At 40.1% G+C, this 25,876-nt stretch overlaps 1 protein-coding gene and 1 pseudogene across 2 annotated transcripts; one reads left to right on the top strand and one right to left on the bottom strand.

The window, feature by feature from the left end:
- Positions 1 to 25,876, bottom strand: PTGES3 (prostaglandin E synthase 3). Its single transcript, XM_082849872.1, has 8 exons — positions 25,565 to 25,876; positions 7,518 to 7,631; positions 7,296 to 7,365; positions 6,648 to 6,746; positions 4,358 to 4,447; positions 2,375 to 2,437; positions 1,462 to 1,486; positions 1 to 1,160 (listed from the first exon to the last, which is right to left on the bottom strand). Coding segments are annotated over exons 1-8 (483 nt in total). The 5' UTR covers positions 25,567 to 25,876; the 3' UTR covers positions 1 to 1,140.
- Positions 11,398 to 13,755, top strand: LOC309968653 (heterogeneous nuclear ribonucleoprotein A1-like; annotated as a pseudogene). Its single transcript has one exon. The product of its transcript is annotated as a heterogeneous nuclear ribonucleoprotein A1-like (transcript).

Consider the following 25,876-nt stretch of genomic DNA (forward strand, 5'->3'; position numbering starts at 1 on the left):
TTTAGAGGAGGACAACACATTTAGTTTTATTTCAATCAAATCACAACACTTTCTTTTCCAACTGTTGCAAAGTGCATCTACAATTTCCTGTTACAGATCCACTTTTAAAAGGTTTTCTGTGACATTACAGCAAGCCTCTTTTTTTTTCCCCAAACAGAGGAATATTCCCAAATTCTTCCTCAAGCAAAAATAAAAACTCCATTCCAGTAAATGGCAATACATGAAATTACAGTAAACCAGACACTTGAAAGGATAGCCAAGAAGTCTTCCAACAGTTTATTAGAAAGAATGTAGACATTAAAAAAACTCCCCACTGTCATGAACATAAATTGAGGTTTTCAGCCCAGGTACAAGCTGAATCAAAAAAAAATAATAAAATAAAAAATCCAATAGTGTATTAACATTTTTTTCACTCATTTGCCATACTGACAGTGCAAATACAAATTTGGTCTAAATGTACAGACTCAAGCAACAATGTACAGCCTTTCTTCGTCCTCCATGCTAAGAGATGTAAAAGTTTAAGGGTCAAACAATACCAAATGTACAGGCTTCAAAACCATCTAAGTTAGGGCATTCACTAGTTTTAGCTAAGATACATCTGGAACACTGACAAGTGATCACTTACGAACAATAATGTGAAGTAAATTTTTTGAAAAATAAAACTTTAGTGGAACAATCCTGAAGGATATACCAGAGGAACAACATGTTACCAGTTTAAAGTATCAACCAATTTGTTTCAGCCACTTTTGAGTCCATGTTCTAAAATCTAAAATTTACTTTCCCTAAGCCGAAAGCTTCCGATCATGTCAGTATCTATGTTATGAAGTAAAGGAGACTTAGGTGAAATGTTTTTTATTTATCACAACTGCTTTATCAATTGCCTAGGACCTCAACAGCATCATGGGAATCTGGGAAATGTTCATGCATAAGGTTATTGCCTTAGCTGACTTAAAATTGCCCCATACAATGGTACATATCAACCCTTAGTGAAGCCTTTAAAAAAACAAACAGGTTGAAAAATGGGTTAAAGGAGGCAAATACAGAATCTGCCTTTAGAGCTATCAACTTAGGAATTCTCTCAATTATGAAATCTTGCAGAAGTTATTTTTCTTTCTCAAAATCCAGCGATGACAACATTCCTTACTCCAGATCTGGCATTTCTGAAAGGATTTTTAAAAGATTAGTATAAATTACAAGGGAATAACCTAACAACTTCAAAGTTTTACAATAGGAAAAAGCAGCCACCAAGAGTTGTTTCCTAGAGAATTGTCTTTTTTAAAAAATTTGAATCTCAAATCATTCAAATTTCTGCTTTAGCTATTTTTTAGAGGCCATAAAGAAACAATCATGTATCTTCCAAGAATTTTAAACAGGTTAATTAACTTTACTTCTCTATTTTGAGAGTTTGGTCTCTGATGTGAAATATCACTGCGTAAACATACTTTTTACAAAGATACTTACTTTCATCATCACTGTCTTGTGAATCCTGCAGAAAGGAAAATTTAAAAAGTCACCAAGTTGATCAAACATTCCTCTGCTAACTGAACAGTTTGCACCTTAAAAAGCTGAAGCACTGCACTTTTGACTAAGGTAGCAGATATATCAATCTTTGGTTAGATATAATCTTTGGTTTGGTGGTTATATCCATCTTTGAACTTAGCAATGAACTTAAGAACAGGTTTACTTAAGACAAACAGACATACAGCTGAGGATCTATCTTCCTATAAGATATATGCCTTTTCGTGGGAATTGAGCCCACCCTTTAAATCCCTTCCTATCAACCAGACTGAATCCTGGTATAAAATAGTTTCTCTTCTCTCTTGGCATTCAATGGAAGAGGAAAATGGCTCAATATGAAGACCCCTGGAATGACAGAAGACAATGAACTCTAATCCTAGCTGGTGAATTGTCTAAGTATCTTCCAAACTACACTGAACAACTTTCTTAAAGATGTTAACAGGATGCCAGGTGGGGAACTGTTGAGAAGAGTGGTCTAGTATATCCTTATAGATTCACAACATCCATCTGTTTACTATACATCTCTCTGACCAATTCTGATGTTAAAACCTGTTCAACTTTCTTTGTCAAAATAATCCCTAAACTGTTAACTGAGTAAGGCATATGTCTCTATAAAATAGTAATTTTGAATTATAAATCTGGTGCCTTGAAGAATGATTCAGGGGACACCTGTTTCCTAGTAGGCATCCATCCCTCAAAAATGGGCACATTTAAAAAACTGGTTTTCCTTGTAATATTTTTTAGACCATTGAGTGGCAAAAAAAAAAAGGAGCAATTTTGAATCTACATAAAACAACCTGAAAATACATTGTTTCTTAGTATTTAAGTAAACATAGAAAAGAACTTATAGACTTACATCATCTGCTCCATCTACTTCTGGTAAATCTACATCCTCATCACCACCCATGTTGTTCATCATCTATTTGAAGTGTAAAAATTAGTTTTTAAAATGATGTTAAATTAAGCCCTAAGTATTAGGTTGCACGCTCCAGAATAAACCTTAAGTCTGTCATAGGTTTCCATCAATTTAAAAAAAGAAAAAGAAAAAATAAATCAAACTATATATTAGGTACCTTCCTTTCTGGAAAAGGTAGATTATAGGTAATTACATAAAATCCTGAAACCTTGTAGGAAGTTAAGAGTAAGTTCTCATTGAAGAAAAATTATTAAAATTCATCCAACAAGATATATATGTATAATGTAGAAATTAAACACCACAATCCTGAATAGCAGTCACCTCTGGTGGCTAAGAATGAGATTATTTGTACTGAATAGTTGTAAAGTTTTGTATCTTCAACTAAGTGGCATGTGTATTATGGTATTTTCATTGTAGTTTTAAAATATTGTGAAGAACCAATAAATAATTTAAAATAAAGTCCTCTCGGCTGATTAGCTTGCATAAAAGGCCTGAATACTGAATCAAAGGCTAAACACCAGTAACTAAGTTACAAACAGAAAATAAACATAAACCTTGAAAGAAAAGATACACACTGTGGAAAACACCGTTGTATACTTACAATAAACTGGGACCAAAAGAGTATACTTATACATAAAGTACTAATTTCCCAAATTTAGTTCTTTCTGATCATAAAGCAAGCAGTATATTATTTAAAGAGGAACAAATATGCAGACTAAATAATATGAGATGAGGACTTCAAAAATACATGCTTACCTGGACTTCAGAGTTAGAAGGGGCCTTAAAATGATACCTACTCAAATCTCTCAGTATAAAAATTCTGGGCATCAACTCTCGAATAATATGAGCAAGTAGTAAAGAGTTTTCCTACATCTGAAAGCACTAAATACTGGTTAAGTTTCTTTGAGCAGGAAAAATGCTCAAAAGGTGCCAAGCTCAATGCTAGGTACCGAGATGCAATGGCAATAGACACAGAACTGAATACATTTGAGAGCTACTTAGGAAATATAAACAAAATACAGACAGCAAAGACAGCAGTTAATGTTATACTGGATAGAGAAAATCAGTGAAAGAGAACATTGTTAAGAAGTTATGACTTGCACAGCTGGGTAAATGGTGGCATCAATTACTACAGTAAGGAGTAGCATGGTTTAGGAGAATCACATGAATACCATTATCTCCCTTCTCTGTTTTGAAATCAAGGTGCCAGAGCCATATGAGGAGAGATGTTAAATAAGCAGTTGCATACATGAAGCTGGGCACTTACTCCTTTTAATTCTTTGTTGTCAAAGAAGAAACATAAAAGTATAGTCAAGATTTCAAATCACAATGAGAGTATCTTCAACTTACAATCTACCATTTTCTTTTCTGATCAGCTTTACTGCAACACATTTAATAAGGTCTAGTCTACCTAAGAGAATCTCAATGATTTTTTTCCCTTTGGCCACGGCAATATGTATTTCAGTGACGTCCTGGAAAAATAGGCTTACTTAAAATCCTTTCCCTGATTTTGCAACTAAAATATCCCTACACACCACTCATTGTACATATCTCATCGTGATTCTTGTGTTTAAAGGTTTATATTCATATTACATGGCTCCAAAATGCAAGCCAATTACTACATTCATGCTCCTTAAAAAAAAAAAAAATCTGTTCCAATGCTGGAATAAAAACTAACTGTGCTGCACTGACTGTATGGTTTATTTTTTTGTCATTATACATCAACTTTAGAACACTAATTTTTAAAAATTCATAAAAGAAGATTAAATGACCATTGTTAAAATCTTATTTGGTTTTCTGCAGAACAGTCTTGAAAGTAAAATAATGCATGTCCTAAATATCACTGTCTTTAAAACCAAATTAAATTGATTACACAGAAATACACTGGGAGGGAGGTGGAAGAATGCATTTAAAAGAACTTACCTCAGAGAAACGATCAAAATTAGACATGTCTTCATCTGAATCATCTTCCCAGTCTTTCCAATTATTGAAGTCCACACTAAGCCAATTAAGCTATAGATCAATACAAATATCACCCTATGATTAGGTTACCTTGTACTCTTTTAGTGTGTACCTAAAGACTATATTTTTTGAGCTGTGGGTTCATACTAGTGAGGCATGGCATCAGCACACACACACACACAAAAAAACTAGAAAAACGTAATAATGGTAAGTATAGTTTCATGAAGCTGCTTTCACAGTTGTCAGAAACAAACCTACTTTTGGCACTTCCCTGGTGGTGCAGTGGTTAAGATTAAGAATCCGCCTGCCACTGCAGGGGACACAGGTTCGAGCCCTAGCCCGGGAAGATCCCACATGCCTCAGAGCAACTAAGCCCATGCGCCACAACTACTGAAGCCCGCAAGCTCCAGGGCCCATAAGCCACAACTACTGAGCCCACGTGCCACAACTATTGAAGCTGGCGGGCCTAGAGCCCATGCTCCCCAACAAGAGAAGCCACCGGAACAAGATGCCCGCGCACTGCAATGAAGACCCAACGCAGCCAAAAAAACAAAAAGAACAAAAGAACCTACATTTTAAAACAAAAATTCACTGGTAGGAACTATTCAAATTCAGATACTTGATTATTATTTTTTAAATGTCACCATGATATGCTCCAATGCAGCATCTGAGTAATTTATACTTTTAAGCCAAGTCTGCCTCTTGAATGCAGAAGAGTCTGCATCTATTAGTGACTACCTTATTCTGACCACACTTGGTATTAAGTTAAAGCTAATAAACCTCAAAGTAGAGGAAAATATATAGAACACAAGGCCTTAATATTAATAGTACCTAGCTATGAAACAAAAACACTATATTCCTTGTACCAATTTTTTTAAAAAATGTAAGTTTCAGGTGTATAACACTGTAACTCAACACCTGTATACAACTACAGAGTGATCACCCTCCAAGTTCACCTATCGTCTATCACTATACAATTGACTCCTTGTACCCCTTTCACCCACCCCTCCAACCCTTTCCCTACTGGTAACCATCAATCTGTTCTCTGTATCTGTGAGTTTTCATTTCCTTATGCTTTTTAAAATTAGGTTTGTCTTTTTCCTTCTGACTCATTTCACTTAACTTATTACCCTCAAGGTCCAACCATGTTGCTGCAAATGGCAAGATTTCATTCTTTTTTAATGGCTGAGTAGTAATCCACTGAATACACACACACCACAGTTTATCCAATCATCCATCAATGGATACTTTGGTTGCTTCCATGTTTTGGTTACTGTAAATAATGCTGCAATGAACACAGGGGTGGCATACATCCTTTCCAATTAGTGTTTTCATATTCTTCAAATAAATACCCAGAAGTGAAATAGCTGGATCATATGGTAGTTATACCCTTAATTTTTTGAGAAATCTCCATACTGATTCCATAGTGGCTACACCAATTTGTAATCCCAACAACAGTGTACAAGAGCTCCCTTTTCTCTGTATCTTCTTCAGCATTTGTTATTTCTATTTTTCATATTAGCCATTCTAACAGTTAGGACATGATTATCTCACTGTGTTGTTTTTTTTTTTTTAAATAAATTTATTTATTTTTGGCTGCGTGGGGTCTTCGTTGCTGCGTGCGGGCTTTCTCTAGTTGTGGCGAGCGGGGGCTATTCTTTGTTGTGGTGCACAGGCTTCTCATTGCAGTGGCTTCTCTTGTTGCAGAGTACAGGCTCTAGGCGTGTGGGCTTCAGTAGCTGTGGCACGTGGGCTCAGTAGTTGTGGCTCACGGGCTCTAGAGCACAGGCTCAGTAGTTGTGGTGCATGGGCTTAGTTGCTCCGAGGCATGTGGGATCTTCCTGGACCAGGGCTCGAACCCATGTCTCCTGATTTGGCAGGCAGATTCTTAACCACTGTGCCACTAGGGAAGTCTCTCACTGTGGTTTTGATTGGCATTTCTCTGATAATCAGTGATGAACTTGGGCCATGGCAGTGAAAGCTTAAAATCCTAACCAGTAGGCCACCAGGCAACTGCTCTGCCCATTTTTAAATCAGGTTTTTGTTGTTGAGTTGTGTGAGTTCTTCATATATTTTGCATATTAACCTCTTATCAGATACGTGACTTACAAATATACTTTCCCATTAAGTAGGCTGTCTTTTCATTTTGTTGATGGTTTCCTTTGCTGGACAGATACTTTTCAGTCTGATGTCAATGTATCTTTAATTACTTAAAAATACCAAACTTTCAAAAAAAGAAAAAGGAACCTACCTTTGCCCTTTCTTTCGTTAACCTTGGCCATGACTGGCCAGATTCTCCTTTTCGTAAACAACATAAAATTGATCTGTCCGTTCTTTTATGCTTCGAATCCTAAAAACAAAAATAAGTGCTATCACACCGTTTATATCTCTGGTATTACTACAGGACACAAAGTAGCTGGTTATTTGTCATTTCTCCTAATTTCTTTCCCTACACTTTCTCTAAACCCTGAAACAATCCCTAGACTACTGAAGATTTCATAAGCTATCCAATTGCAAAAAACATTTTTCCTCCCTTGCACAAGGTGAATAAAATAAAACGTTAAAAAAATTAACTAAATATGGTACAATCATAGAACATACTTAGATGTATCTATGCTTAAATAAGACAATCCTTAAGAGTACAGCCCTTACATCAACTACACAATTTAATTTTTAAAAGATAAAAAATAAAAATTAAAAAAGTATTGCCCTGAGTCCAAACAATAACAAGAACAAAAAGAGTATCCAGAAAAGTAGTTACAAGAGGGAAAATAATGCAAAATATATACTTATTAGCCTCTGAACTGTTAAGAATTAGTGCTTATCTCTAAAATGAGTACTTAAAGTATGTCCATTTCCTTACAATTTAAATTGGGATTAAAGCATCAAGACTACTTACATTTGGATCAATACAGTGAAAAAGATCAATTTCATTTAAATGTTTAAAATTATCACTTCCTCCAAGACAACTGTACCAAAAAAGAAAAAGGGAAAAAAATGAGTCTCTTCAAAGAGGTAAAGATTAGTAGTATCTTCAATGAAAACACAAAACAATCAAGCAAAAGTTATTCAAGCTGCCTGAAACAAGTCTTTTACCCAATGATGTAAAATGGTAATTTACCTGAATGTAAGTTTGGATTTTTCAAAATTTACATTAACATCTTTACTGTCTTCAACACAAAATTCAATGAAGACATAGTCCCTTCGATCGTACCACTTTGCAGAAGCAGGCTGCCTACAAAAAGATAAAATTAGACAAAGTTAAGCTGAAATTCACTAACTATTTACAAACCTCCAAAGCTTAGCATGTAAGTAACATACTTCTGTTCTCCCTCAGAGCATTAATTATTTTAAGGCAGTTTACTGCAATTTCAAACATAAACTACATCTTTTTCCCTAACAGCTGCAGTACAAGTTAAAACGCAATGATACAGACTCCCCTGGTGGTACAGTGGTTAAGAATCCTCCTGCCAATGCAGGGGACACCAGTTCGATCCCTGGTCCGGGAAGATCCCACATGCCGTGGAGCAACTAAGCCCGTGCTCCACAACTACTGAGCCTGCGCTCTAGATCCCGCGAGCCACAGCTACTGAAGCCTGCGCACCTAGAGCTCATGCTCTGCAACAAGAGAAGGTACTGCAATGAGGAGCCTGCGCACCGACAAAGACCCAGCACAGCCAAAAATAAACTAAACAAACAAACAAAATGCAATGATACAAAGTTCATCATAGAAAAGATTTAAAAAATGAAACAAAATGCTCACTGGAGTTAAGCATTTAGGTAGCCCTGTCAAAATTTGTGCTACTCCTTTATAGCCCTGCTCTTAAGAATTCAACTCCACAGAATTTGAAAAACCAGAACTAGGGGACTTCCCTGGTGGCGCAGTGGTTAAGACTCTGTGCTCCCAGTGCAGGGGCCCCGGGTTCCATCCCTGGTCAGGGAACTAGATCCCACATGCATGCCACAACCAAGGAGCCCGCCTGCCGCAACTAAGACCCAGTGCAACTAAAATAAACAAACACATATAGATTTTTAAAAAATAAAAATAAAAATCTGAACTAATCCATTGTCAACTCAAATACAGTATTCAACATTTCTACTTACCATGTTAGGAACTGTGGGGGGAATTTTTTTTAAGTATGAGAAATGACAGTATTTGTCCTCAAAAGAGTTCTCATTTGGACTGTTCTGGCAGTCCAGTGGTTAAGACTCCAAGCTTCCACTGCAAGGGGCAGGGGTTCAATCCCTAACTGGGGAACTAAGATCCCGCATGCTGTGCAGCACAGCCAAAAAAAAAAAAGTTCTCATTTGCAGCTGACTATATAAAGCAAAGCAACCATTTTTTTTTTCCTGGGCAAAAATATCTTCCTTATGATTCTAAATAATGACACTAGATAAAAAATTAAACTTTATAGTCCCAACTGTTAATCTGTATCTGTATCCAATATATACTTATACTAGAAACAACTTGGAATATTTGCTTTTTCCTTATTATTCACCAGCTCCTATCCCTTGCAATAGACTCCTGTCTTCTTCAATGTTAGCTGCCTAAAGCTCTATTCATCCATTAAAATTATGTTTTAGAATATAGCTAAAAATCTAATAGAAGCAAATACAGTCAAATGTGGTTAATTAACAGGCAATAAAGATTATACGTGGTAAATACTTTGAAAAATTTCCTTTGTCATCTTTAAAACAAGTTACTTAGATAAGTATTTACATATGCATAAAAATTCCAGGAAGAATTCACACGCACACAAATGAACAGCATTTGCCTCTAAAGAATGAACCAGAAAGATGAGACAAAGTAGAGCCACCTCATTCTCAATTATTTCAATTATTTCAAAAAAAATAAGCATGTAGGGCTTCCCTGGTGGCGCAGTGGTTGAGAGTCCACCTGCTGATGCAGGGGACACGGGTTCGTGCCCCAGTTCGGGAAGATCCCACATGCCGCGGAGCGGCTGGGCCCATGAGTCATGGCCGCTGAGCCTGCGCGTCCGGAGCCTGTGCTCCGCAACGGGAGAGGCCACAACAGTGAGAGGCCCGCATACCGCAAAAAAAAAAAAAAAAAAAAAGCATGTGAGGGGCTTCCGTGGTGGCGCAGTGGTTGAGAGTCCGCCTGCCGATGCAGGGGACACGGGTTTGTGCCCCAGTCCGGGAGGATCACACATGCCGCGGAGCGGCTGGGCCCGTGAGTCATGGCTGCTGGGCCTGCACATGCAGAGCCTGTGCTCCACAGTGGGAGAGGCCACAACAGTGAGAGGCCCGCCTACAGCAAAAAAAAAAAAAAAAAAAAAAAAAAGCATGTGCTGCTTTGATAATCTAAAAATCAAAGTTACAGGAATTCTTTGTATTTTTTGAAACTTTTCTGTAAACCTAAAACTTCAAAATAAAATTTAAAACCAATTTGTTATTATATGTTCAAACACTACTCATAAATCAACTTAAAGGAACTGTTTTGCTTCCAACCTCTGAACTTCCCAACCCTGAGGAGTAGCAGTTTAAAGTTCTAAAGTTACAGCCAACTGCTCATCAACATTTTCACACAACTGTTAAACCTGACTAGTCATACTCTACTCCAAAACACTGATATCAGATCTGAAATTAAAAATTACAGATGGGGCTTCCCTGGTGGGGCAGTGGTTGAGAGTCCGCCTGTTGATGCAGGGGACACGGGTTCATGCCCTAGTCCGGGAAGATCCCACACGCCGCAGAGCGGCTGGGCCCGTGAGCCATGGCCCCTGAGCCTGCGCGTCCGGAGCCTGTGCTCTGCAACGGGAGAGGCCACAACAGTGAGAGGCCCGCGTACCGCAAAAAAAAAAAAAAAAACCAGGAGGAAACAATTAGAGTCTCTCTCTCCTTGGCCAATGACAATTTGAAAGGATGACTGCAAACTGACCCAAATACACAAAATATAAATACTCCAGTTTATATTTATTAAAGAAATGTAAAACAAACTACCCACAATTCTAGATCACCAGAAGATGCTACAACTCCAATTCTTTACAAAAAGGCAATTAAAGAGAAAGAATAGGCATTTATCCTTCTTTCCCTTTATGAATCTTTATTCATGATACCTGAATAGGGCCAGTTCATGAAGATCAGCTTTGTGTGGAATAAAACGTGAGGAGGAAAAAAAAAAAAATCACCATTTTGCAAACTTTAAGCTGATTTGGCAGTGTTCATCAATGAATGGGACCATTAACAATGATTAGATGAACAGCAGATAAAGAACTTATGATCTTAGCATCACTAAAAGTGGGACGAGACATTCACTTCCTGATTTGATCAACATGATATATTCCACAGTAAACGTAATTCCAGTCTATAGGAAATATGAGGGAAAGAAACAAGTTAAATCATATCACAAGAAGTGAAAAATTCAGAATACTGTTTCTTAAATCAATGGCAGAAAAGAGGGGGGTACTGCTCTAGATTAAAAGAAACCTAAGAGTTATCAAAGAAGTGCAATTTGTAAATCTGGTATGCATCTTGATTCAAACAAACTAAACATAAAAAAGATTACTGAAACGGTGGAGACCTAGATATGGACAGAGTATTAGATAATGTGAAAACCGTTAGTTTTGTTAGGTGTGAAAGGCACTGTTTTATGGAAAACAAATGTCCATTCAAGATTAAAAGGGAAGTACATGGAGTCTGCTTTAAAATAACTAAGGAAAAAGGGCGAGATAAAGCAGTGTGGCAAAGGCCTGTTGAATCTGGTAAATGGGTAGATGGGGATTTATTACATTCATAATACTTTTCAAAAAATGATATTAAATGGTTTCGGCATGGAATGCTTTCTTCCTTTAGAGCAACCCAGTCTAACTGTGAAATTGTGTTATTTAAAAATTTAAAAAGAGGGACTTCGCCTGGTGGTCCAGGGGTTAAGACTCCGTGCTCCCAATGCAGGGAGCCCGGGTTCAATCCCTGGTCAGGGAACTAGATCCCAAATGCCGCAACTAAAGATCTTGTGCAGCCAAATAAATAAATATATATATTTTAAATCCATTGGGCAGAAGAGGAGGGGACTAGATAAAATAAGAATGACCCTGTACTGATAATGGTTGTGACTGAATAATGGGTACATGAGGAATTCATTGTAGTATTCTACTTTTCCTGTTTGAACAAAAAAGATAATAAAGCTGAGAACAATTACCCTGATTTTTTTCAAATTAATTTTTATTGGAGTACAGTTGACTTACAATGTTGAATTAACCTGATTATAGTGGGCAGATTCTTCTCTCAATATGTTTACAAATGGCTATTTCAATAAACTCTGGTAAAAATGCTTTTCTAGCCGAATTTAACAACATAATCTGAAAATACTTGATAGTACTGTTTACCTTGTTAAAATCAAGTTACACATTAAGAACCTATAGTAGGGCTTCCCTGGTGGTGCAGTGGTTAAGAATCCACCTGCCAATGCAGCGGACAAGGTTCGAGCCCTGGTCCGGGAGGATCCCACACGCTGCAGAGCAACTAAACCCGTGCGCCACAACTACTGAGCCTGTGCTCTAGAGCCCGCGAGCCACAACTACTGAGCCCACATGCCACAACTACTGAAGCCCACGTGCCTAGAGCCCACACTCCGCAACCAGAGAAGCCACCGCGATGAGAAGCCCACGCACCACAACAAAGAGTAGCCTCTGCTCACCGCAACCAGAGAAAAGCTTGCGCGCAGCAACGAAGACCTAATGCAGCCAAAAGTAAAATAAATTAAATAAATTTAAAAAAAAAAGAACCTATAGTAATGGAGAAGGAGCACATTAATGGCGATCTGGTATATAAGCTCTTTAGTTTCTGTTCGTATCAAGGACACTGGAACCAGGGAAGAATCTTTCCTTTCCTTGAATTCACATTAAGTAATCTAGATTTATATCACTGTCATGGCCTGAAATCACATCCTAAATTCATATGTTGAATTCCTAAACCGCCAGTACCTTAGGATGTGACTGTATTTGTAGAGAGGATCTTTAAAAAAGTAAGGTAGGGCTTCCCTGGTGGCGCAGTGGTTGAGAGTCCGCCTGCCGATGCAGGGGACACGGGTTTGTACCCCGGTCTGGGAAGATCCCACATGCCGCAGAGCGGCTGCGCCCGTGAGCCACGGCCGCTAAGCCTGTGCGTCCGGAGCCTGTGCTCCACAACGGGAGAGGCCACAACAGTCAGAGGCCCGCGTACAGCAAAAATAAAAATAAAATAAAATAAAAAAATAAAAATGTAAGGTAAACTTAGATCTTAGGGTGGGCTATAATCCAATATGACTGGTGTCCTCATAAGAGATTAGGACAGTTACACGGACCCAGAAGCAACCTAAATGTCCACTGACTTTCTGCACGTGGACGCCGCCAAGTAAGCACCATTGACATCTCCTCCCTCCACTGCAGTCAAGTCTAAGTCAGTTACCCAAAGAGCCCCAACATCTGCGGAAGCTCTTCACTGGAGGTTTGAGCTTTGAAGCAACCAATGAGAGTCTGAGGAGCCATTTTGAGCAGTGGGGAACGCTCACAGATTGTGTGGTAATGAGGGATCCAAACACCAAGCGCTCCAGAGGCTTCAGGTTTGTCACATATGCCACTGTGGAGGAGGTGGATGCAGCCATGAATGCAAGGCCACACAAGGTGGATGGAAGAGTTGGGGAACCAAAGAGGGCCGTCTCAAGAGAAGATTCTCAAAGACCTGGTGCCCACTTAACTGTGAAAAAGATTTTTGTTGCTGGCATTAAAGAAGACACTGAAGAACATCACCTAAGAGATTATTTTGAACAGTATGGGAAAATTGAAGTGACTGAAATCATGACTGACCGAGGCAGTGGCAAAAAGAGAGGCTTTGCTTTTGTAACCTTTGATGACCATGACTCCGTAGACAAGACTGTCATTCAGAAATACCATACTGTGAATGGCCACAACCGTGAAGTAAGAAAAGCCCCATCTAAGCAAGAGATGGCTGGTGCTTCATCCAGCCAAAGAGGTTGAAGTGGTTCTAGAAACTTTGGTGGTGGTCGTGGAGGTGGTTTTGGTGGGAATGACAACTTTGGTCATGGAGGAAACTTCAGTGGTCGAGGTGGCTTTGGTGGCAGCCATGGTAGTAGTGGATATGGTGGCAGTGGGGATGGCTGCACTGGATTTGGTGGAATCCAAATTGGTGGAAGCAATTTTGGAGGTGGTAGAAGCTACAATGATTTTGGAAATTACAACAATCAATCTTCAGATTTTGGGCCCATGAAAGGAGGAAACTTTGGAGGCAGAAGTTCTGGCCCCTATGGTGGTGGAGGCTAATATTTTGCCAAACCACGAAAGCAAGGTGGCTATGGTGGTTCCAGCAGCAGCAGTAACTATGGCAGTGGCAGAAGGTTTTAATTACTGCCAGGAAACAAAGCTTAGCAGGAGAGGAGAGCCAGAGAAGTGACAGGGAAGCTACAGGTTACAACAGATTTGTGAACTCAGCCAAGCACAGTGGTGGCAGGGCCTAGCTGCTACAAAGAAGACATGTTTTAGACAATACTCATGTGTATGGGCAAAAAACCTCGAGGACTGTATTTGTGACTACCTGTATAACAAGTTATTGCAGTTTCTGTTCTGTGGAAAGTGTAAAGCATTCCAACAAAGGGTTTTAATGTAGATTTCTTTTTTTTTTGCACCCATGCTGTTGATTGCTAAATTTAATAGTCTGATCACGATGCTGAATGTGTCTTTTTAAAAAATGAGCTGTGTAGGGCTTCCCTGGTGGCGCAGTGGTTGCGAGTCTGCCTGCCGATGCAGGGGACACGGGTTCGTGCCCCGGTCCGGGAAGATCCCACATGCCGCAGAGCGGCTGGGCCCGTGAGCCATGGCCGCTGAGCCTCCGCGTCCGGAGCCTGTGCTCCGCAACGGGAGAGGCCGCAGCTGTGAGAGGCCCGCGTATCGCAAAAAAAAGAAAAAAAAGAAAAAAAAAAATGAGCTGTGTAAAGTTAGTCTACTCTGAAACCATTTTGGTAAACTACCTCAACAGTGTGAAGTTAGAGCTCCTTCAGGGTGATGCCAGGTTCCATTCAAAATTTATCTACAACCTGCTTTGGTGGAAAAGCTATTGCCTTCAGAAACCTTGGTGTAGTTGAACTGACAGTTACTGCGTTGTGACCTGGAATTCACCGTGAAAAGGGTCACCCAAGCAAAGTCATGGAGTTTTTTGGTTATTAATATGATTGTTGGCACATCCTATGCAATATATCTAAATTGAATTACAGTACCAGATAAAGTTATAGATGGGAATGAAGCTTGTGTATCATCCATTATCATGTGTATTCAATAAACGATTTAATACCCTCTTGGGGGAAAAAAAAGGTCCATCGACAGGAATGGATAAAGATATGGTACATATATACAATGAAATATTACTCAGCCATAAAAAGGAACGAAATGCTATTTGCAGAGATGTGGATGGACCTACAGACTGTCATACAAAGTGAAATCAAAGAGAATAATATCATACAATATTGCTTATATGTGGAATCTCAAAAAACAGTACAGATGAACTTACTTGCAAAGCAGAAACGGACTCACAGATGCAGTGAACAAACTTATGGTTACCAAGAGGAGGAGATGGGACGAACTGGGAAACTAGGATTGACATATATACACTACTATGTATAAAATAGATAACAAATGAGAACCTACTGTATAGAACATAGAACTCTACTCAACGTTCTGTGGTGACCTAAATAAGAAATCTAAAAGAGTGGATATACCGTATACGTATAACTGATTCAATCTGCTGTAGAGCAGAAACTAACGCGTTGTACAGCAACTATAATCCAATAAAAATTAATTGAAAAATAAATTAATTAAAAAGAGAGAGAGGGCTTCCCTGGTGGCGCAGTGGTTGGGAGTCCGCCTGCCGATGCAGGGGGTGTGGGTTAGTGCCGCAGAGCGGCTGGGCCCGTGAGCCGTGGCCGCTGAGCCTGCGCGTCCGGAGCGCTCCGCAGCAGGAGGGGCCGCAGCAGCGAGGCCCGCATACCGCAAAAAAAAAAAAAAAAGAGAGAGAGATTAGTACAGTTACAGAGGAAAGACCCTGTGAAGAAGACAGAAGCCAACCATCTGCAAGCCCTTCTGACACCTCGATCTTGGACTAACACCCTCCAGAATTGTGAGGAAATAAATTTCTACTGTTTAAATCACCCAGTCTCTGGTACTTTGCTATGGCAGCCCTAGCCAACTAATAAAATCATTTACCAGACAATAAAAACAAAATTAAATGATCCTAACCTGGAGCCAAAAATGGTTTTTATATTTTTAAAGTTGTGAAAACAAATATGTGAGACAGATATTTGTGGCCTGTAAAGCCTAATATTTACCAAGTGCCCCTGATCTAAACCGTCTAAAAATACAAGGGGGGGAAATCCTACACTTAACCTGAACGGTAATAAACACATATATTCACTCATTTGAAAGGAAAACCAAGTGTTTATGAAATCACAACTCTTTTCTCCTATTAACCCAGAGAAAGGGTGATTTTAAACTCTAGCTCCTAAACTATGTTGGATTTGTGTCTATAGTCTTATACAAACACTGGCAAAATCCCAAACTACTGTTCAAGTCTGTTAATTCATTTTAATAGTAACATACCTATAAACGCAAAAACTTTTTCACCTCTGCATACATTATGTGAATAAGCCACTACTTATAACAAAATAATATCCAAAATCTCTGAAGTAGGACATTCCAAGTTCTTCTGACAAGTTCTTCCAAGCTCAATGTTAGGGCTATGTCAATTCGAGCAACTAAACTTTGCATAACCTAAAATTCTCCTCTGTAGTTTTGACTAAAATTTCTTAGTTTGTCTTAAAATGACAGAGTGGAAACCACATTTGTTCCCAAATACCATTTTTAATATACTAGAATCTCGTGCATTTTAATTCTTATTTGTAGAAAATTACAAGCACCTCTCCCTTAAAAAAAATGAATGCACCATGGACTTCCCTGTTGGTCCAGCAGTTAAGACTCCGTACTTCCACTGCAGGTGGCACAGGTTTGACCCCTGGTCGAGGGAAGTTCCACATGCTGTGAGGTTTGCACCGCCCCCCAGAAAGGATGCACCAGTGCAATGACCTTAATGCATGCCCTCCAAATTCATATATTGAAATCCTAATGCTCTATGGGATGATATTCGAAGGTGGGACCTGAGAGGTGTTTACTACTAGATCATGAGGGTAGAACCCTCATAAATTAAAGTCATGCCTTAGGGGCTTCCGTGGTGGTGCAATGGTTAAGAATCCACCTGCCAATGCAGGAGACATGGGCTCGAGCCCTGGTCCAGAAAGATCCCATATGCCGTGGAACAACTAAGCCCGTGTGCCACAACTACTGAGCCCACGTGCCACAACTACTAAAGCCCGCGTGCCTAGAGCCCGCACTCTGCAACAAGAGAAGCCACCGCACCGCACCAAAGAGTAGCCCCTGCTCGCTGCAACTAGAAAAAGCCCGTGCGCAACAACGAAGACCCAATGCAGCCAAAATAAATAAATAAAATAAATGTATTTAAAAAATAAAGTCATGCCTTATATATAAAGAGGCTCCAGAGAGGCTCCTAGCCCTTCCACTACTATGAGGACACAGCAAGAAGCTATGAACCAGAAAGTGGGCCCCTTCACCAGAAGGTGACCATATTGGTGCCTAAATCTTGAACTTCCAGACCGCAGAATAGTAGACAATAAGTTTCTACTGTTGATGAACTACCCAGTCTGTGGTATTCTGTTACAGCAGCCCAGACTAAACCAACCAGCAAAGCTACATGGAAAAAATTTGCTAAAGAACATTTCCAAGTTATTGCAGTTCTTTTGATAGTTTACTATGTGCAGGACAGATTAAATTATTAAAAAACAATTAGGACACATCAAGCCTTTTATGAACTGGTAGGACAAACATATCATACATAATTCCAGGTAAGTTCATAAAGCTTAAGGTTAAAAACCAAGGTCACAGACGTCCCTGGAGACCATGGAAAAGAGTTTATTCTGTATCTGGGTAGTTTAAAAAAAAATTAATTATAGCTATCATCGCTTTAGAAGTTTGAATATCTTGAGAGAGAAAAATTCTGTATCTAATAGAATTCTACAGCATATGTCTTGTCTCTATAACCAATACTACTGTCAAAGCTCCAACATCTTTATTTTCTTTGTCTCTCAGAATTTCCAATGTTCAGAAGTTTTTGTAAGGGGAATTCCCCTGGTGGTCCAGTGGTTAAGACTCTGAGCTTCCACTGCAAGGGGGCGAGAGTTGGATCCCTGGTCAGGAAACTAAGATCCCCACATGCTGCAGAGTGCAGCCAATCAATCAATCAATCAATAGAAGTTTTTGTGAGCAGGTACTCTGGACCATTATACAGCAAACATGGAAAATTATGAGGTCTGCGTGCCACAACTACTGAAGCCTGCATGCCACAACTACTGAAGGCCGCGCGCCTAGAGCCCGTGCTCTGCAACAAGAGAAGCCACCGCAATGAGAAGCCCCCACACTGCAGTGAAGAGTAGCCCCTGCTCGCAGCAACTAGAGAAAGCCCATGGGCAGCAACAAAGACCCAATGCAGCCAAAAATGAATTAATTTGTATTAAAAGTTAAAAAAATTTTGTGAGCTCTGTGAGAATTTAGTGAAAGAAAACATTTTTACTATTCAAGTGAGAGGCCTACAAATCTTAGTACCATAATAATTCAAATTTGACTTCCTGAAATGCACAGTTTAGCTCAACCTCATGGGATACGTATATATTACATGCTCGTCCCATAGAATCACACAGGATTCCACATCATTTTGGTGTTTTCCCCCCAGAAATCATTAAGAACTGTCATGGGACTGTTCGATCAAATTAATTTTTTTATAAAAAAGTTTTAACATACACAAATGAGACATATGATCAATATCTCAGTTCTTACTCTGAATCATTGAGAAAAAATTAGAATACTATTATTTGGTCACTAAACATTAGGCTCTTCAACATATACAGACAGGGAATTCCCTGGTGGCTCAGTGGCTAATAATCTGCCTGCCAATGTAGCGGACGGGTTCGATCCCTGGTCCTGGAAGATCCCACATACCATGGAGAAACTAAGCCCATGTGCCGCAACTACTGAGCCTGCGAGCCACAACTACTGAAGCCCGCATGCCTAGAGCCCGTGTTCCGCAACAAGAGAAGCCACTGCAATGAGAAGCCCGCGCACTGCAACGAAGAGTAACCCCCATTTGCCGCAATTAGAGAAAGCCCGCGCACAGCACCGAAGACCCAACGCAGCCAAAAATAAATAAATTTTTTAAAAAAAACCCCAAAAACAGACAAATATACTGGGGAAAATAGCAATAACAACCTTTTAATAAAAATGCTCTACTTTTGGGACTTCCCTGGTGGTCCAGTGGTTAAGACTCCACACTCCCAATGCAGGGGACACGGGTTCGATCCCTGGTCGGGGAACTAAGGTCCTGCATGCCGCACAGCGCAGCCAAAAACTAAACACAAAAAATGCTCTACTTTTGTAAAAATATTTAAGACTGCAAAATGTGATACAAGGATGCACTAAATGACAATCTTTATGATAAAGCAAACATTCTTAAATCTATTAGGTTTTATCTTCAACTAATGGCCTCATACAGAAATTAATCAAGCAGAAAAAGTATAAGTACTAATTTTTGATTGGAAGGCCAATTTCTTTAGATTTAAAAAAATGGAGGGGAAAGAGAAAGAAGGGTAGAATCTCTTAAAGGAGAATTTATGGTAATCATCAGTTAATTAAGAGAAAAAATCAGTCTGACCAAATTGTAACTAATAAGCTAAATATTCCCAAAATAAACATTCTCAAAATAAAGGGCTCACAAACAAGTCAAATGTATTTTGAGGGTATATACTGATTTGGTGGTCCTTCTTTTCCAGATTTCCCAAAATATAGCAAAGCCTCAATTAATAGAATCTAAAGTTATAAATGACTCTCACCAACTTTATCTTTCACCTACTAACCACCAAACTACTCGCCCAATTTGGGTTTTTTTTGTTTTGTTTTTTTGCGGTACGTGGGCCTCTCACTGTTGTGGCCTCTCCCGTTGCGGAGCACAGGCTCCGGACGCGCAGGCTCAGCGGCCATGGCTCACGGGCCCAGCCGCTGCGCGCAGCATGTGGGATCTTCCCAGACTGGGGCACGAACCCATGTCCCCTGCATTGGCAGGCGGACTCTCAACCACTGTGCCACCAGGGAAGCCCCTACTCGCCCAATTTGCATGAGATAGGGACTTCCCTTGTGGCCCAGTGGTTAAGACTCCGCGCTTCCAATGCAGGGGACATGGGTTCGATTGGTGGTTGGGGAACTAAGATCCCATATGGTGTGGAGTGCAGCCAAAAAAAAAGAAGCCAATCTATATTGAGATATAGCTGAATTTGACTGAAGATGCAATACAGCAAAATAAAGGACCAACTGTAAAAGATCCCAGTTAGTTCCAAACATCACTCTCAAGCACCTCATATAGCCAAGTCTTATAGCTGAAAGAGATTTAGAGTCTAAATATTATTCAATAAACAAATTATTTATTAAACATGATACCGGGAATTGTTCTGGAGATACAGCTGTCAGCAAAGCAGATAAAAATCTCTGCCCTTAAGAAGCTCACATTCAAGTTGGATGAAATTTAGCCCAAAATTCTTCTTCTAAGAAACATGGGGGTAGAGGGATCCATTACTAGCTATGGTTTACCTTTCTTAAAGTATAAGTAAGTGATACACTATAAGACAATGTTTTTTGTTTGTACTCTTAAAAGTAACTCATCTATATATTTAATTATATTTGTAAGATACATTACATCACAATCTATAACCTCACATACTTTATTCAGAAGTAATGATAATCCCCATACAAATTTATTTTTAATGGAACATGATGTTTGTCTGAATTAAAACATCACTTTGAATTCTAAGATAAAACAATAATAATCAGAAGACTAGCTTTTTACTAGAACTTGATAATGGAGAAAGTATCCTCTATGTTTATCCTCTATAAACTAAACATTTCCAGTAAATGAAAAGCTTCTTAAAAACTAGATTCACTCGCCTTCTATGTATCCCAGAGTATTTTTAAACATCAAGAAGGGTTACAGGGACTTCCCTGGTGTCACAGTGGTTGGGAGTCCACCTGCCAGTGCAGGGGACAGGGGTGCGATCCCCAGTCCAGGAGGATCCCACATGCCGCGGAGCAGCTGGGCCCAGGCACAACTACTGAGCCTGTGCACTGCAACTACTGAAGCCCGAGCATTCCAGGGCCCGCCTGCCACAACTAGCGAGCCCACGTGCTGCAACTACTGAAGCCCGCGTGCCTAGAGCCCATGCTCCACGAGAAGCCCACACGCCACAACGAAGAGTAGCCCCTGCTCACTGCAACTAGAGAAAGCCTGCGCACAGCGATGAAGACCCAACGCAGCCAAGGGAAAAAAAAGGGGGTTATGGAAGAAAACAAACTCATTATAACCAAGGGAGAAAAAAAAAAGTTTAAAAGATGTTACAAAGTTCAGAATAACTGATATTTTAAAACCAAGTCTATCAACTGGTCTATTATTTACAAAAGAGAATCAAGAAACTGGTAAATCTATTTCAGTTTGTACTAAGTGAGGAATGATATGGAAACATGAAAATTCTGCTAAAAAAAAAAGTTCCAGTTTCAGACTGAGCAGTTTTTCCTTGTTAAGTATTATCAAAAGCCCTGCCTAAAAAAAAAAAAAAAAAGCCCTCCTGCCTGTAAACATCTAAAACCAAACTCTCTCACACGTATTCTTTGCTCAGAGAAACCCTGATACACTTCTCATATTTTCAGATCTTCTGTATGCCAGTTGTACTACTATGTAAAACTTCCTGGAAAGTTAATCTGAATATACATGCAAGTCCAGTGATCCCCAAATTACATGCCAAGGTGCATCAAGGCACTACGGAAGAATTTACAGGGCTGCCACAGGATATTTCAAATTTAAGAGAAATTCAGTGATACTCAACTTCAGTCAAGACACTAAGTGGTTCAGTTTCAACAGCAGACTGCACTGTAACCCTCTCCACTAAGTTTCATCTTTGCAAAGCTGGATTTTTGGTGGTTACGATTTAAAAAAAAAAAAAAGACCTACAAAAAACTCAACAGGGAACAGGAATTGAGATGGAAGTATCCAATCTGATTTCAAGGTATAACAAGTTATACAGTTCCCAAAAGGCATACACCTTTTATCAGTAACTGTGCTTATACAAGAAACTACGTTTTTCTCTCAATTTATGTGTGTTAGCTTTCTGAAAAGCTAACAGGCTATAAGGACGAAGTACTTAAGTTGTTTGGACCCAACTATCTAATAAACAGAACTTCTAGGTTACTCCTTATGGCCTAGCAGCACCATTAAAAAACCAACCAACAAATAAAAAAAAATACAAAATAGTAACAACAAACATACTACTAAGACACCAAGGGGTGAACCAAGAAAGTTTGTGAACCTCTGTGCTACTTCCTTTCTTTGGTAATTCCCACTCTAAAATATAAAGGTGTGGGACTTCCCTGGTGGTCCAGTAAAGACTCCACACTCCCAATGCACAGGGCCCGGGTTCCATTCCTGGTCCAAGAACTAGATCCCACATGGATGCCACAACTAAGTTTGCATGCCACAACTAAGGAGCCCTCGAGCCACAACTAAGGAGCCCGCCTGCCACAACTAAGACCAAACACAACCAATTAAATAAATAAATATTTCAGGGGAGAAAAGAAAAACTGAACTACAGGCAATTTTTTTTTTTTTGTGGTACGCGGGCCTCTCACTGTTGTGGCCTCTCCTGTTGCGGAGCACAGGCTCCGGACGCGCAGGCTCAGCGGCCATGATCTTCCCGGACCGGGGCACGAACCCGTGTCCCCTGCATCGGCAGGCGGACTCTCAACCACTGTGCCACCAGGGAAGCCCCAGGCATGGTTATGTATTGGAAATAAAAGGACAACCTGGAAAATTATTCTCCCTTTTTTTAAAGTGAAAAAAATGTCTTTGTGAGAAATTCTGGGTTCCAATCCTATTTGGGACAGTTGTTTATACTAATCAGCAGTGCTGTGAATTGATATTTGAAGAACTAAATCCTGTAATGTAATAAAATTAAAAGTTAAAAAAACACCTCTGTGGCTTAGATCCTTTCAGTACACAAAGATAATTAAGCATGCTGAGTTGGAAAGAGCCCTGATACAAACACTCTTCAGCAATAAAGTACGACTACATGAGAAGATCAACTACAGCACAGAAAATCCACAACAGCACATTTTATTTGGTTTTGGAGTACAACACGGGTGAGGGCATATTACTCAAGGTAAGATTTAAAGTAATTGGCATCTTCCTGGAAAACCAAAAGTTCTAAGGTGTTCTGTGGAAGTCATCAGCCTCAATTTAAAATCTATCCCTAACCTACACAGTAAATAATAAAGTTTACTAAAACACACTTTGTATTTCTGTAGTAAAATACACTAGATGCAGCAATTCTTAATAACTCAAATAAAATATGATTATTAATGTTTCAGAGCTAGATTGATTCTAAACAGTTTATTACGAAGGTGTTTTTTCCTGAAAAGCAATCATCACTAACCACCTATGACTCTAAAATGATAAAGCTTCTAGAAGATCTTAAAACTGAGAAAACACAATTAAACAGGAGAATCTTAACCATACATACTGGTCTGCCTCAAGAGATTTGTCACTTCGTTTCTACTGCCTTCCGGTTAAAGTCTAACTAAGCACAGAAAAAAAGAAAATCCAGTTGCTAGGTTACAGTGGCTAGGAAATCAACACTGAACAAAAGCCTTCATCAGTTACTCTTTCTCAACTTATAGAAATTAACCATATGCTGTATGGTCACTATTACCATTTGTTTTGGAGGTTAAAGACTGATGATTTTATTTTGGGGACTCAATCGTACAAAGTTGAACGATGGCAAAGTTAAGATTTTAACCAACGCTAGCAATGGTCACAGTGTTTCTGGACAATTTATTAATTTGACTACAAGACACTGGAAAGAATGATTTCAAACTGCTCAAAACTGAATGTTTTACTTCATACCTATTGTTAATACGTCCAACTTAAAACCTAGAACCAATTACAACAGCTTAAAAAAAAAAAAAAAGTAAAGTAGCACCCCCTACAGGGGATTTGTGCAGGTCTTAAATGGAAGAGAGAGAGGTCCTAAAACTCCCAGCCTCCTCCAAGGTAGGTGAGAAATTGAGAGCTTTTATGCAAACTACTAGACAAAACTTGATTAGAAAAAATTTATCTAGGAAATGACGACTGAAGAGCAATCAAATGATAAAAAAACAGACCTTAAAACCCTTGAGATGTCCAGCATAAATGTCTCTCTCTACAGCTAAAAAAAGTCTACAGCACACATCAACAAAATGAATGCTCATCAGCCAGATTCTTCCTAGGACTCATTAAAAGTCTTTTCCAACTCAAATAACTGACTCATAATATTCATCTTACAAATTCAGTCATTAATAAGATCCCCTAAAGAATTTGCAAGATGGCATATACTGAATACCTTAAACACAATGAAATTTACCTGGTCCCTTCAAAACACTCATTTTGAAAATAGCATTCTTCTGACAGACTGCTTTTTGGAATACCGCTACACTTTTCATCCGAGTTTTTAACCTATTTACATAACTTAATATTTCTTACCTATTTAACTATTTCATGTGACCTGTGAAAGTGTTTCTATCTCAAACATACTATTTCTTCACGAAAAAATATGCTTGGCTACATTAATCTATTAAAAGTTGGTAATGCCTTATCTGAGGATTAATTTTCTCCTCACAGATGTTTTAAGACTGACAATCCTGCTACATTATTTGGAATAAATGTCAAAGAGAAAAAGCACAAGCTATTTTTCACAGATTAAAATCTTCTATTACATACCACTTTTCGGGGTGGGAGAATCCTTCCAAAATTCTAATATGTCACTTTACAATAATACATGCATTCTTCTCAAGGCTTCTTTTCCATCAAGTGACTGTAGTGTTTTCTTTACTTATCTAAATAAAACGTCTAGACGTTTTATTAAGTAAACCCTTGCAAGTGCATTACTTTTTACAGGAATAAAACTTGTTCCCCTCAATTGCTCTCCATACATAACTTTTAGGGAGCGATTAGAACCAAAAAACTACTAAATCGGCAGTTCTTGTATCTGAAAAGGTAAAGCTTTCCCTGAGAAAAATCTAAAGGCTGAAAGTGGCGATGCCAAGAATTCTCATTCGGTTAAAATCACCAAGGTTTTCCTGTATCATAAAGCTTCTAAACAATCTGTAGTCACTTCAGTAAAGAAAATTAAACTAAGGCAACAAAAAGGTGACGACATACCTGTTTCATCCTTAAACTAAGATAGGATGATGAAACCTCGCCTAAAGTTTAAGATAAACACTGAAAACGTCCACAAATATCTTTCGACTCCAACACGTGCAGAACGCCCTGCTCAATGGTAATTCCTCGCTGCCAGGGACACAGCTGAGTTTTGGCAACTTTCACTCCGTCAGCGAGACTGGAGTTAGGAGGAAGCCTGGAAAGACCATACTCAAGCAATCACGACACCCGAGAGCGAAGTTAAGTTGCGGCGACGGTATGGCCTCCCTCCAATCGCCTAGCAGTACCTGTCGCTCGCGGCGCACGGCCGCGTGGTGCTCTACGAGCACCAGCAGCCTTGTGGTAGCACCCACCGCAGGTGCACTTGGCCCCGGGCCTGGTCACAGCATCACAGAGCGACAGGAGCAGACCACCCCAGGAGCGGAGCGGTAGCCCACGAGGGTCCACGCCTCCAGGGCGCCCGGACGGCGAAAAGCTCACGGGAGACTAAAGCCTACGGCTAAGTTACGGAGAGTCAGGAGCAGCCGGCACTGCCTAAGGGGGAAGGTGGGATTTCCGGCACGGGGAAGCCGAGGGCCGGTTTAGAGGTGGGGGAAGCGGACATCGGAGGAAATATGTCCTCCACCCGCCAATGGTAATCATAACAAGGATACTGAACCTCCCACTCCCAAGCAAGAACGATTTCCACCGAGGGGGAAAAGCCGAGGGGGCCTAAAGCGGGGGAGGGGAAGGGACGGCTTCCCGGCAGCCCCCCGCGCGGCCTCGGCCTCCCTCACGGGCGACCTTCCCTCGGCGGGGTGTCGCACTCACATCGTGAACGGGGCAGGGGGACGGGCGAACGGGTGGCGGGCGTCTCCGGCGGCAGCTCCTGAGCAGGCGACTCCTCTCCGGTGGCGACTCCGGCGTCTTCTCCCCGGTAGCGGCCTCTTTTCGTTTCCCTCAAGCGACGGCGGCGGCGGCGGGCTCGACCTGGGTCCCCAGAATGCACCGCGCGGGGAGAGCGACTCCTCCGGTCGGAGAGAAGAGGAAAGTGTAGGAAAAGGGGCGCGAGGACGGAGAACGAACGTGCGTGCGTGCGAGCGAGGGGTGGTGAGGCCGGGCGGCGGCTGGTGACGCAGCAAA

This window comes from Leucopleurus acutus, assembly GCF_964270905.1.
Source record: "Leucopleurus acutus genome assembly, chromosome: 11".
NCBI lineage: Eukaryota > Metazoa > Chordata > Mammalia > Artiodactyla > Delphinidae > Leucopleurus > Leucopleurus acutus.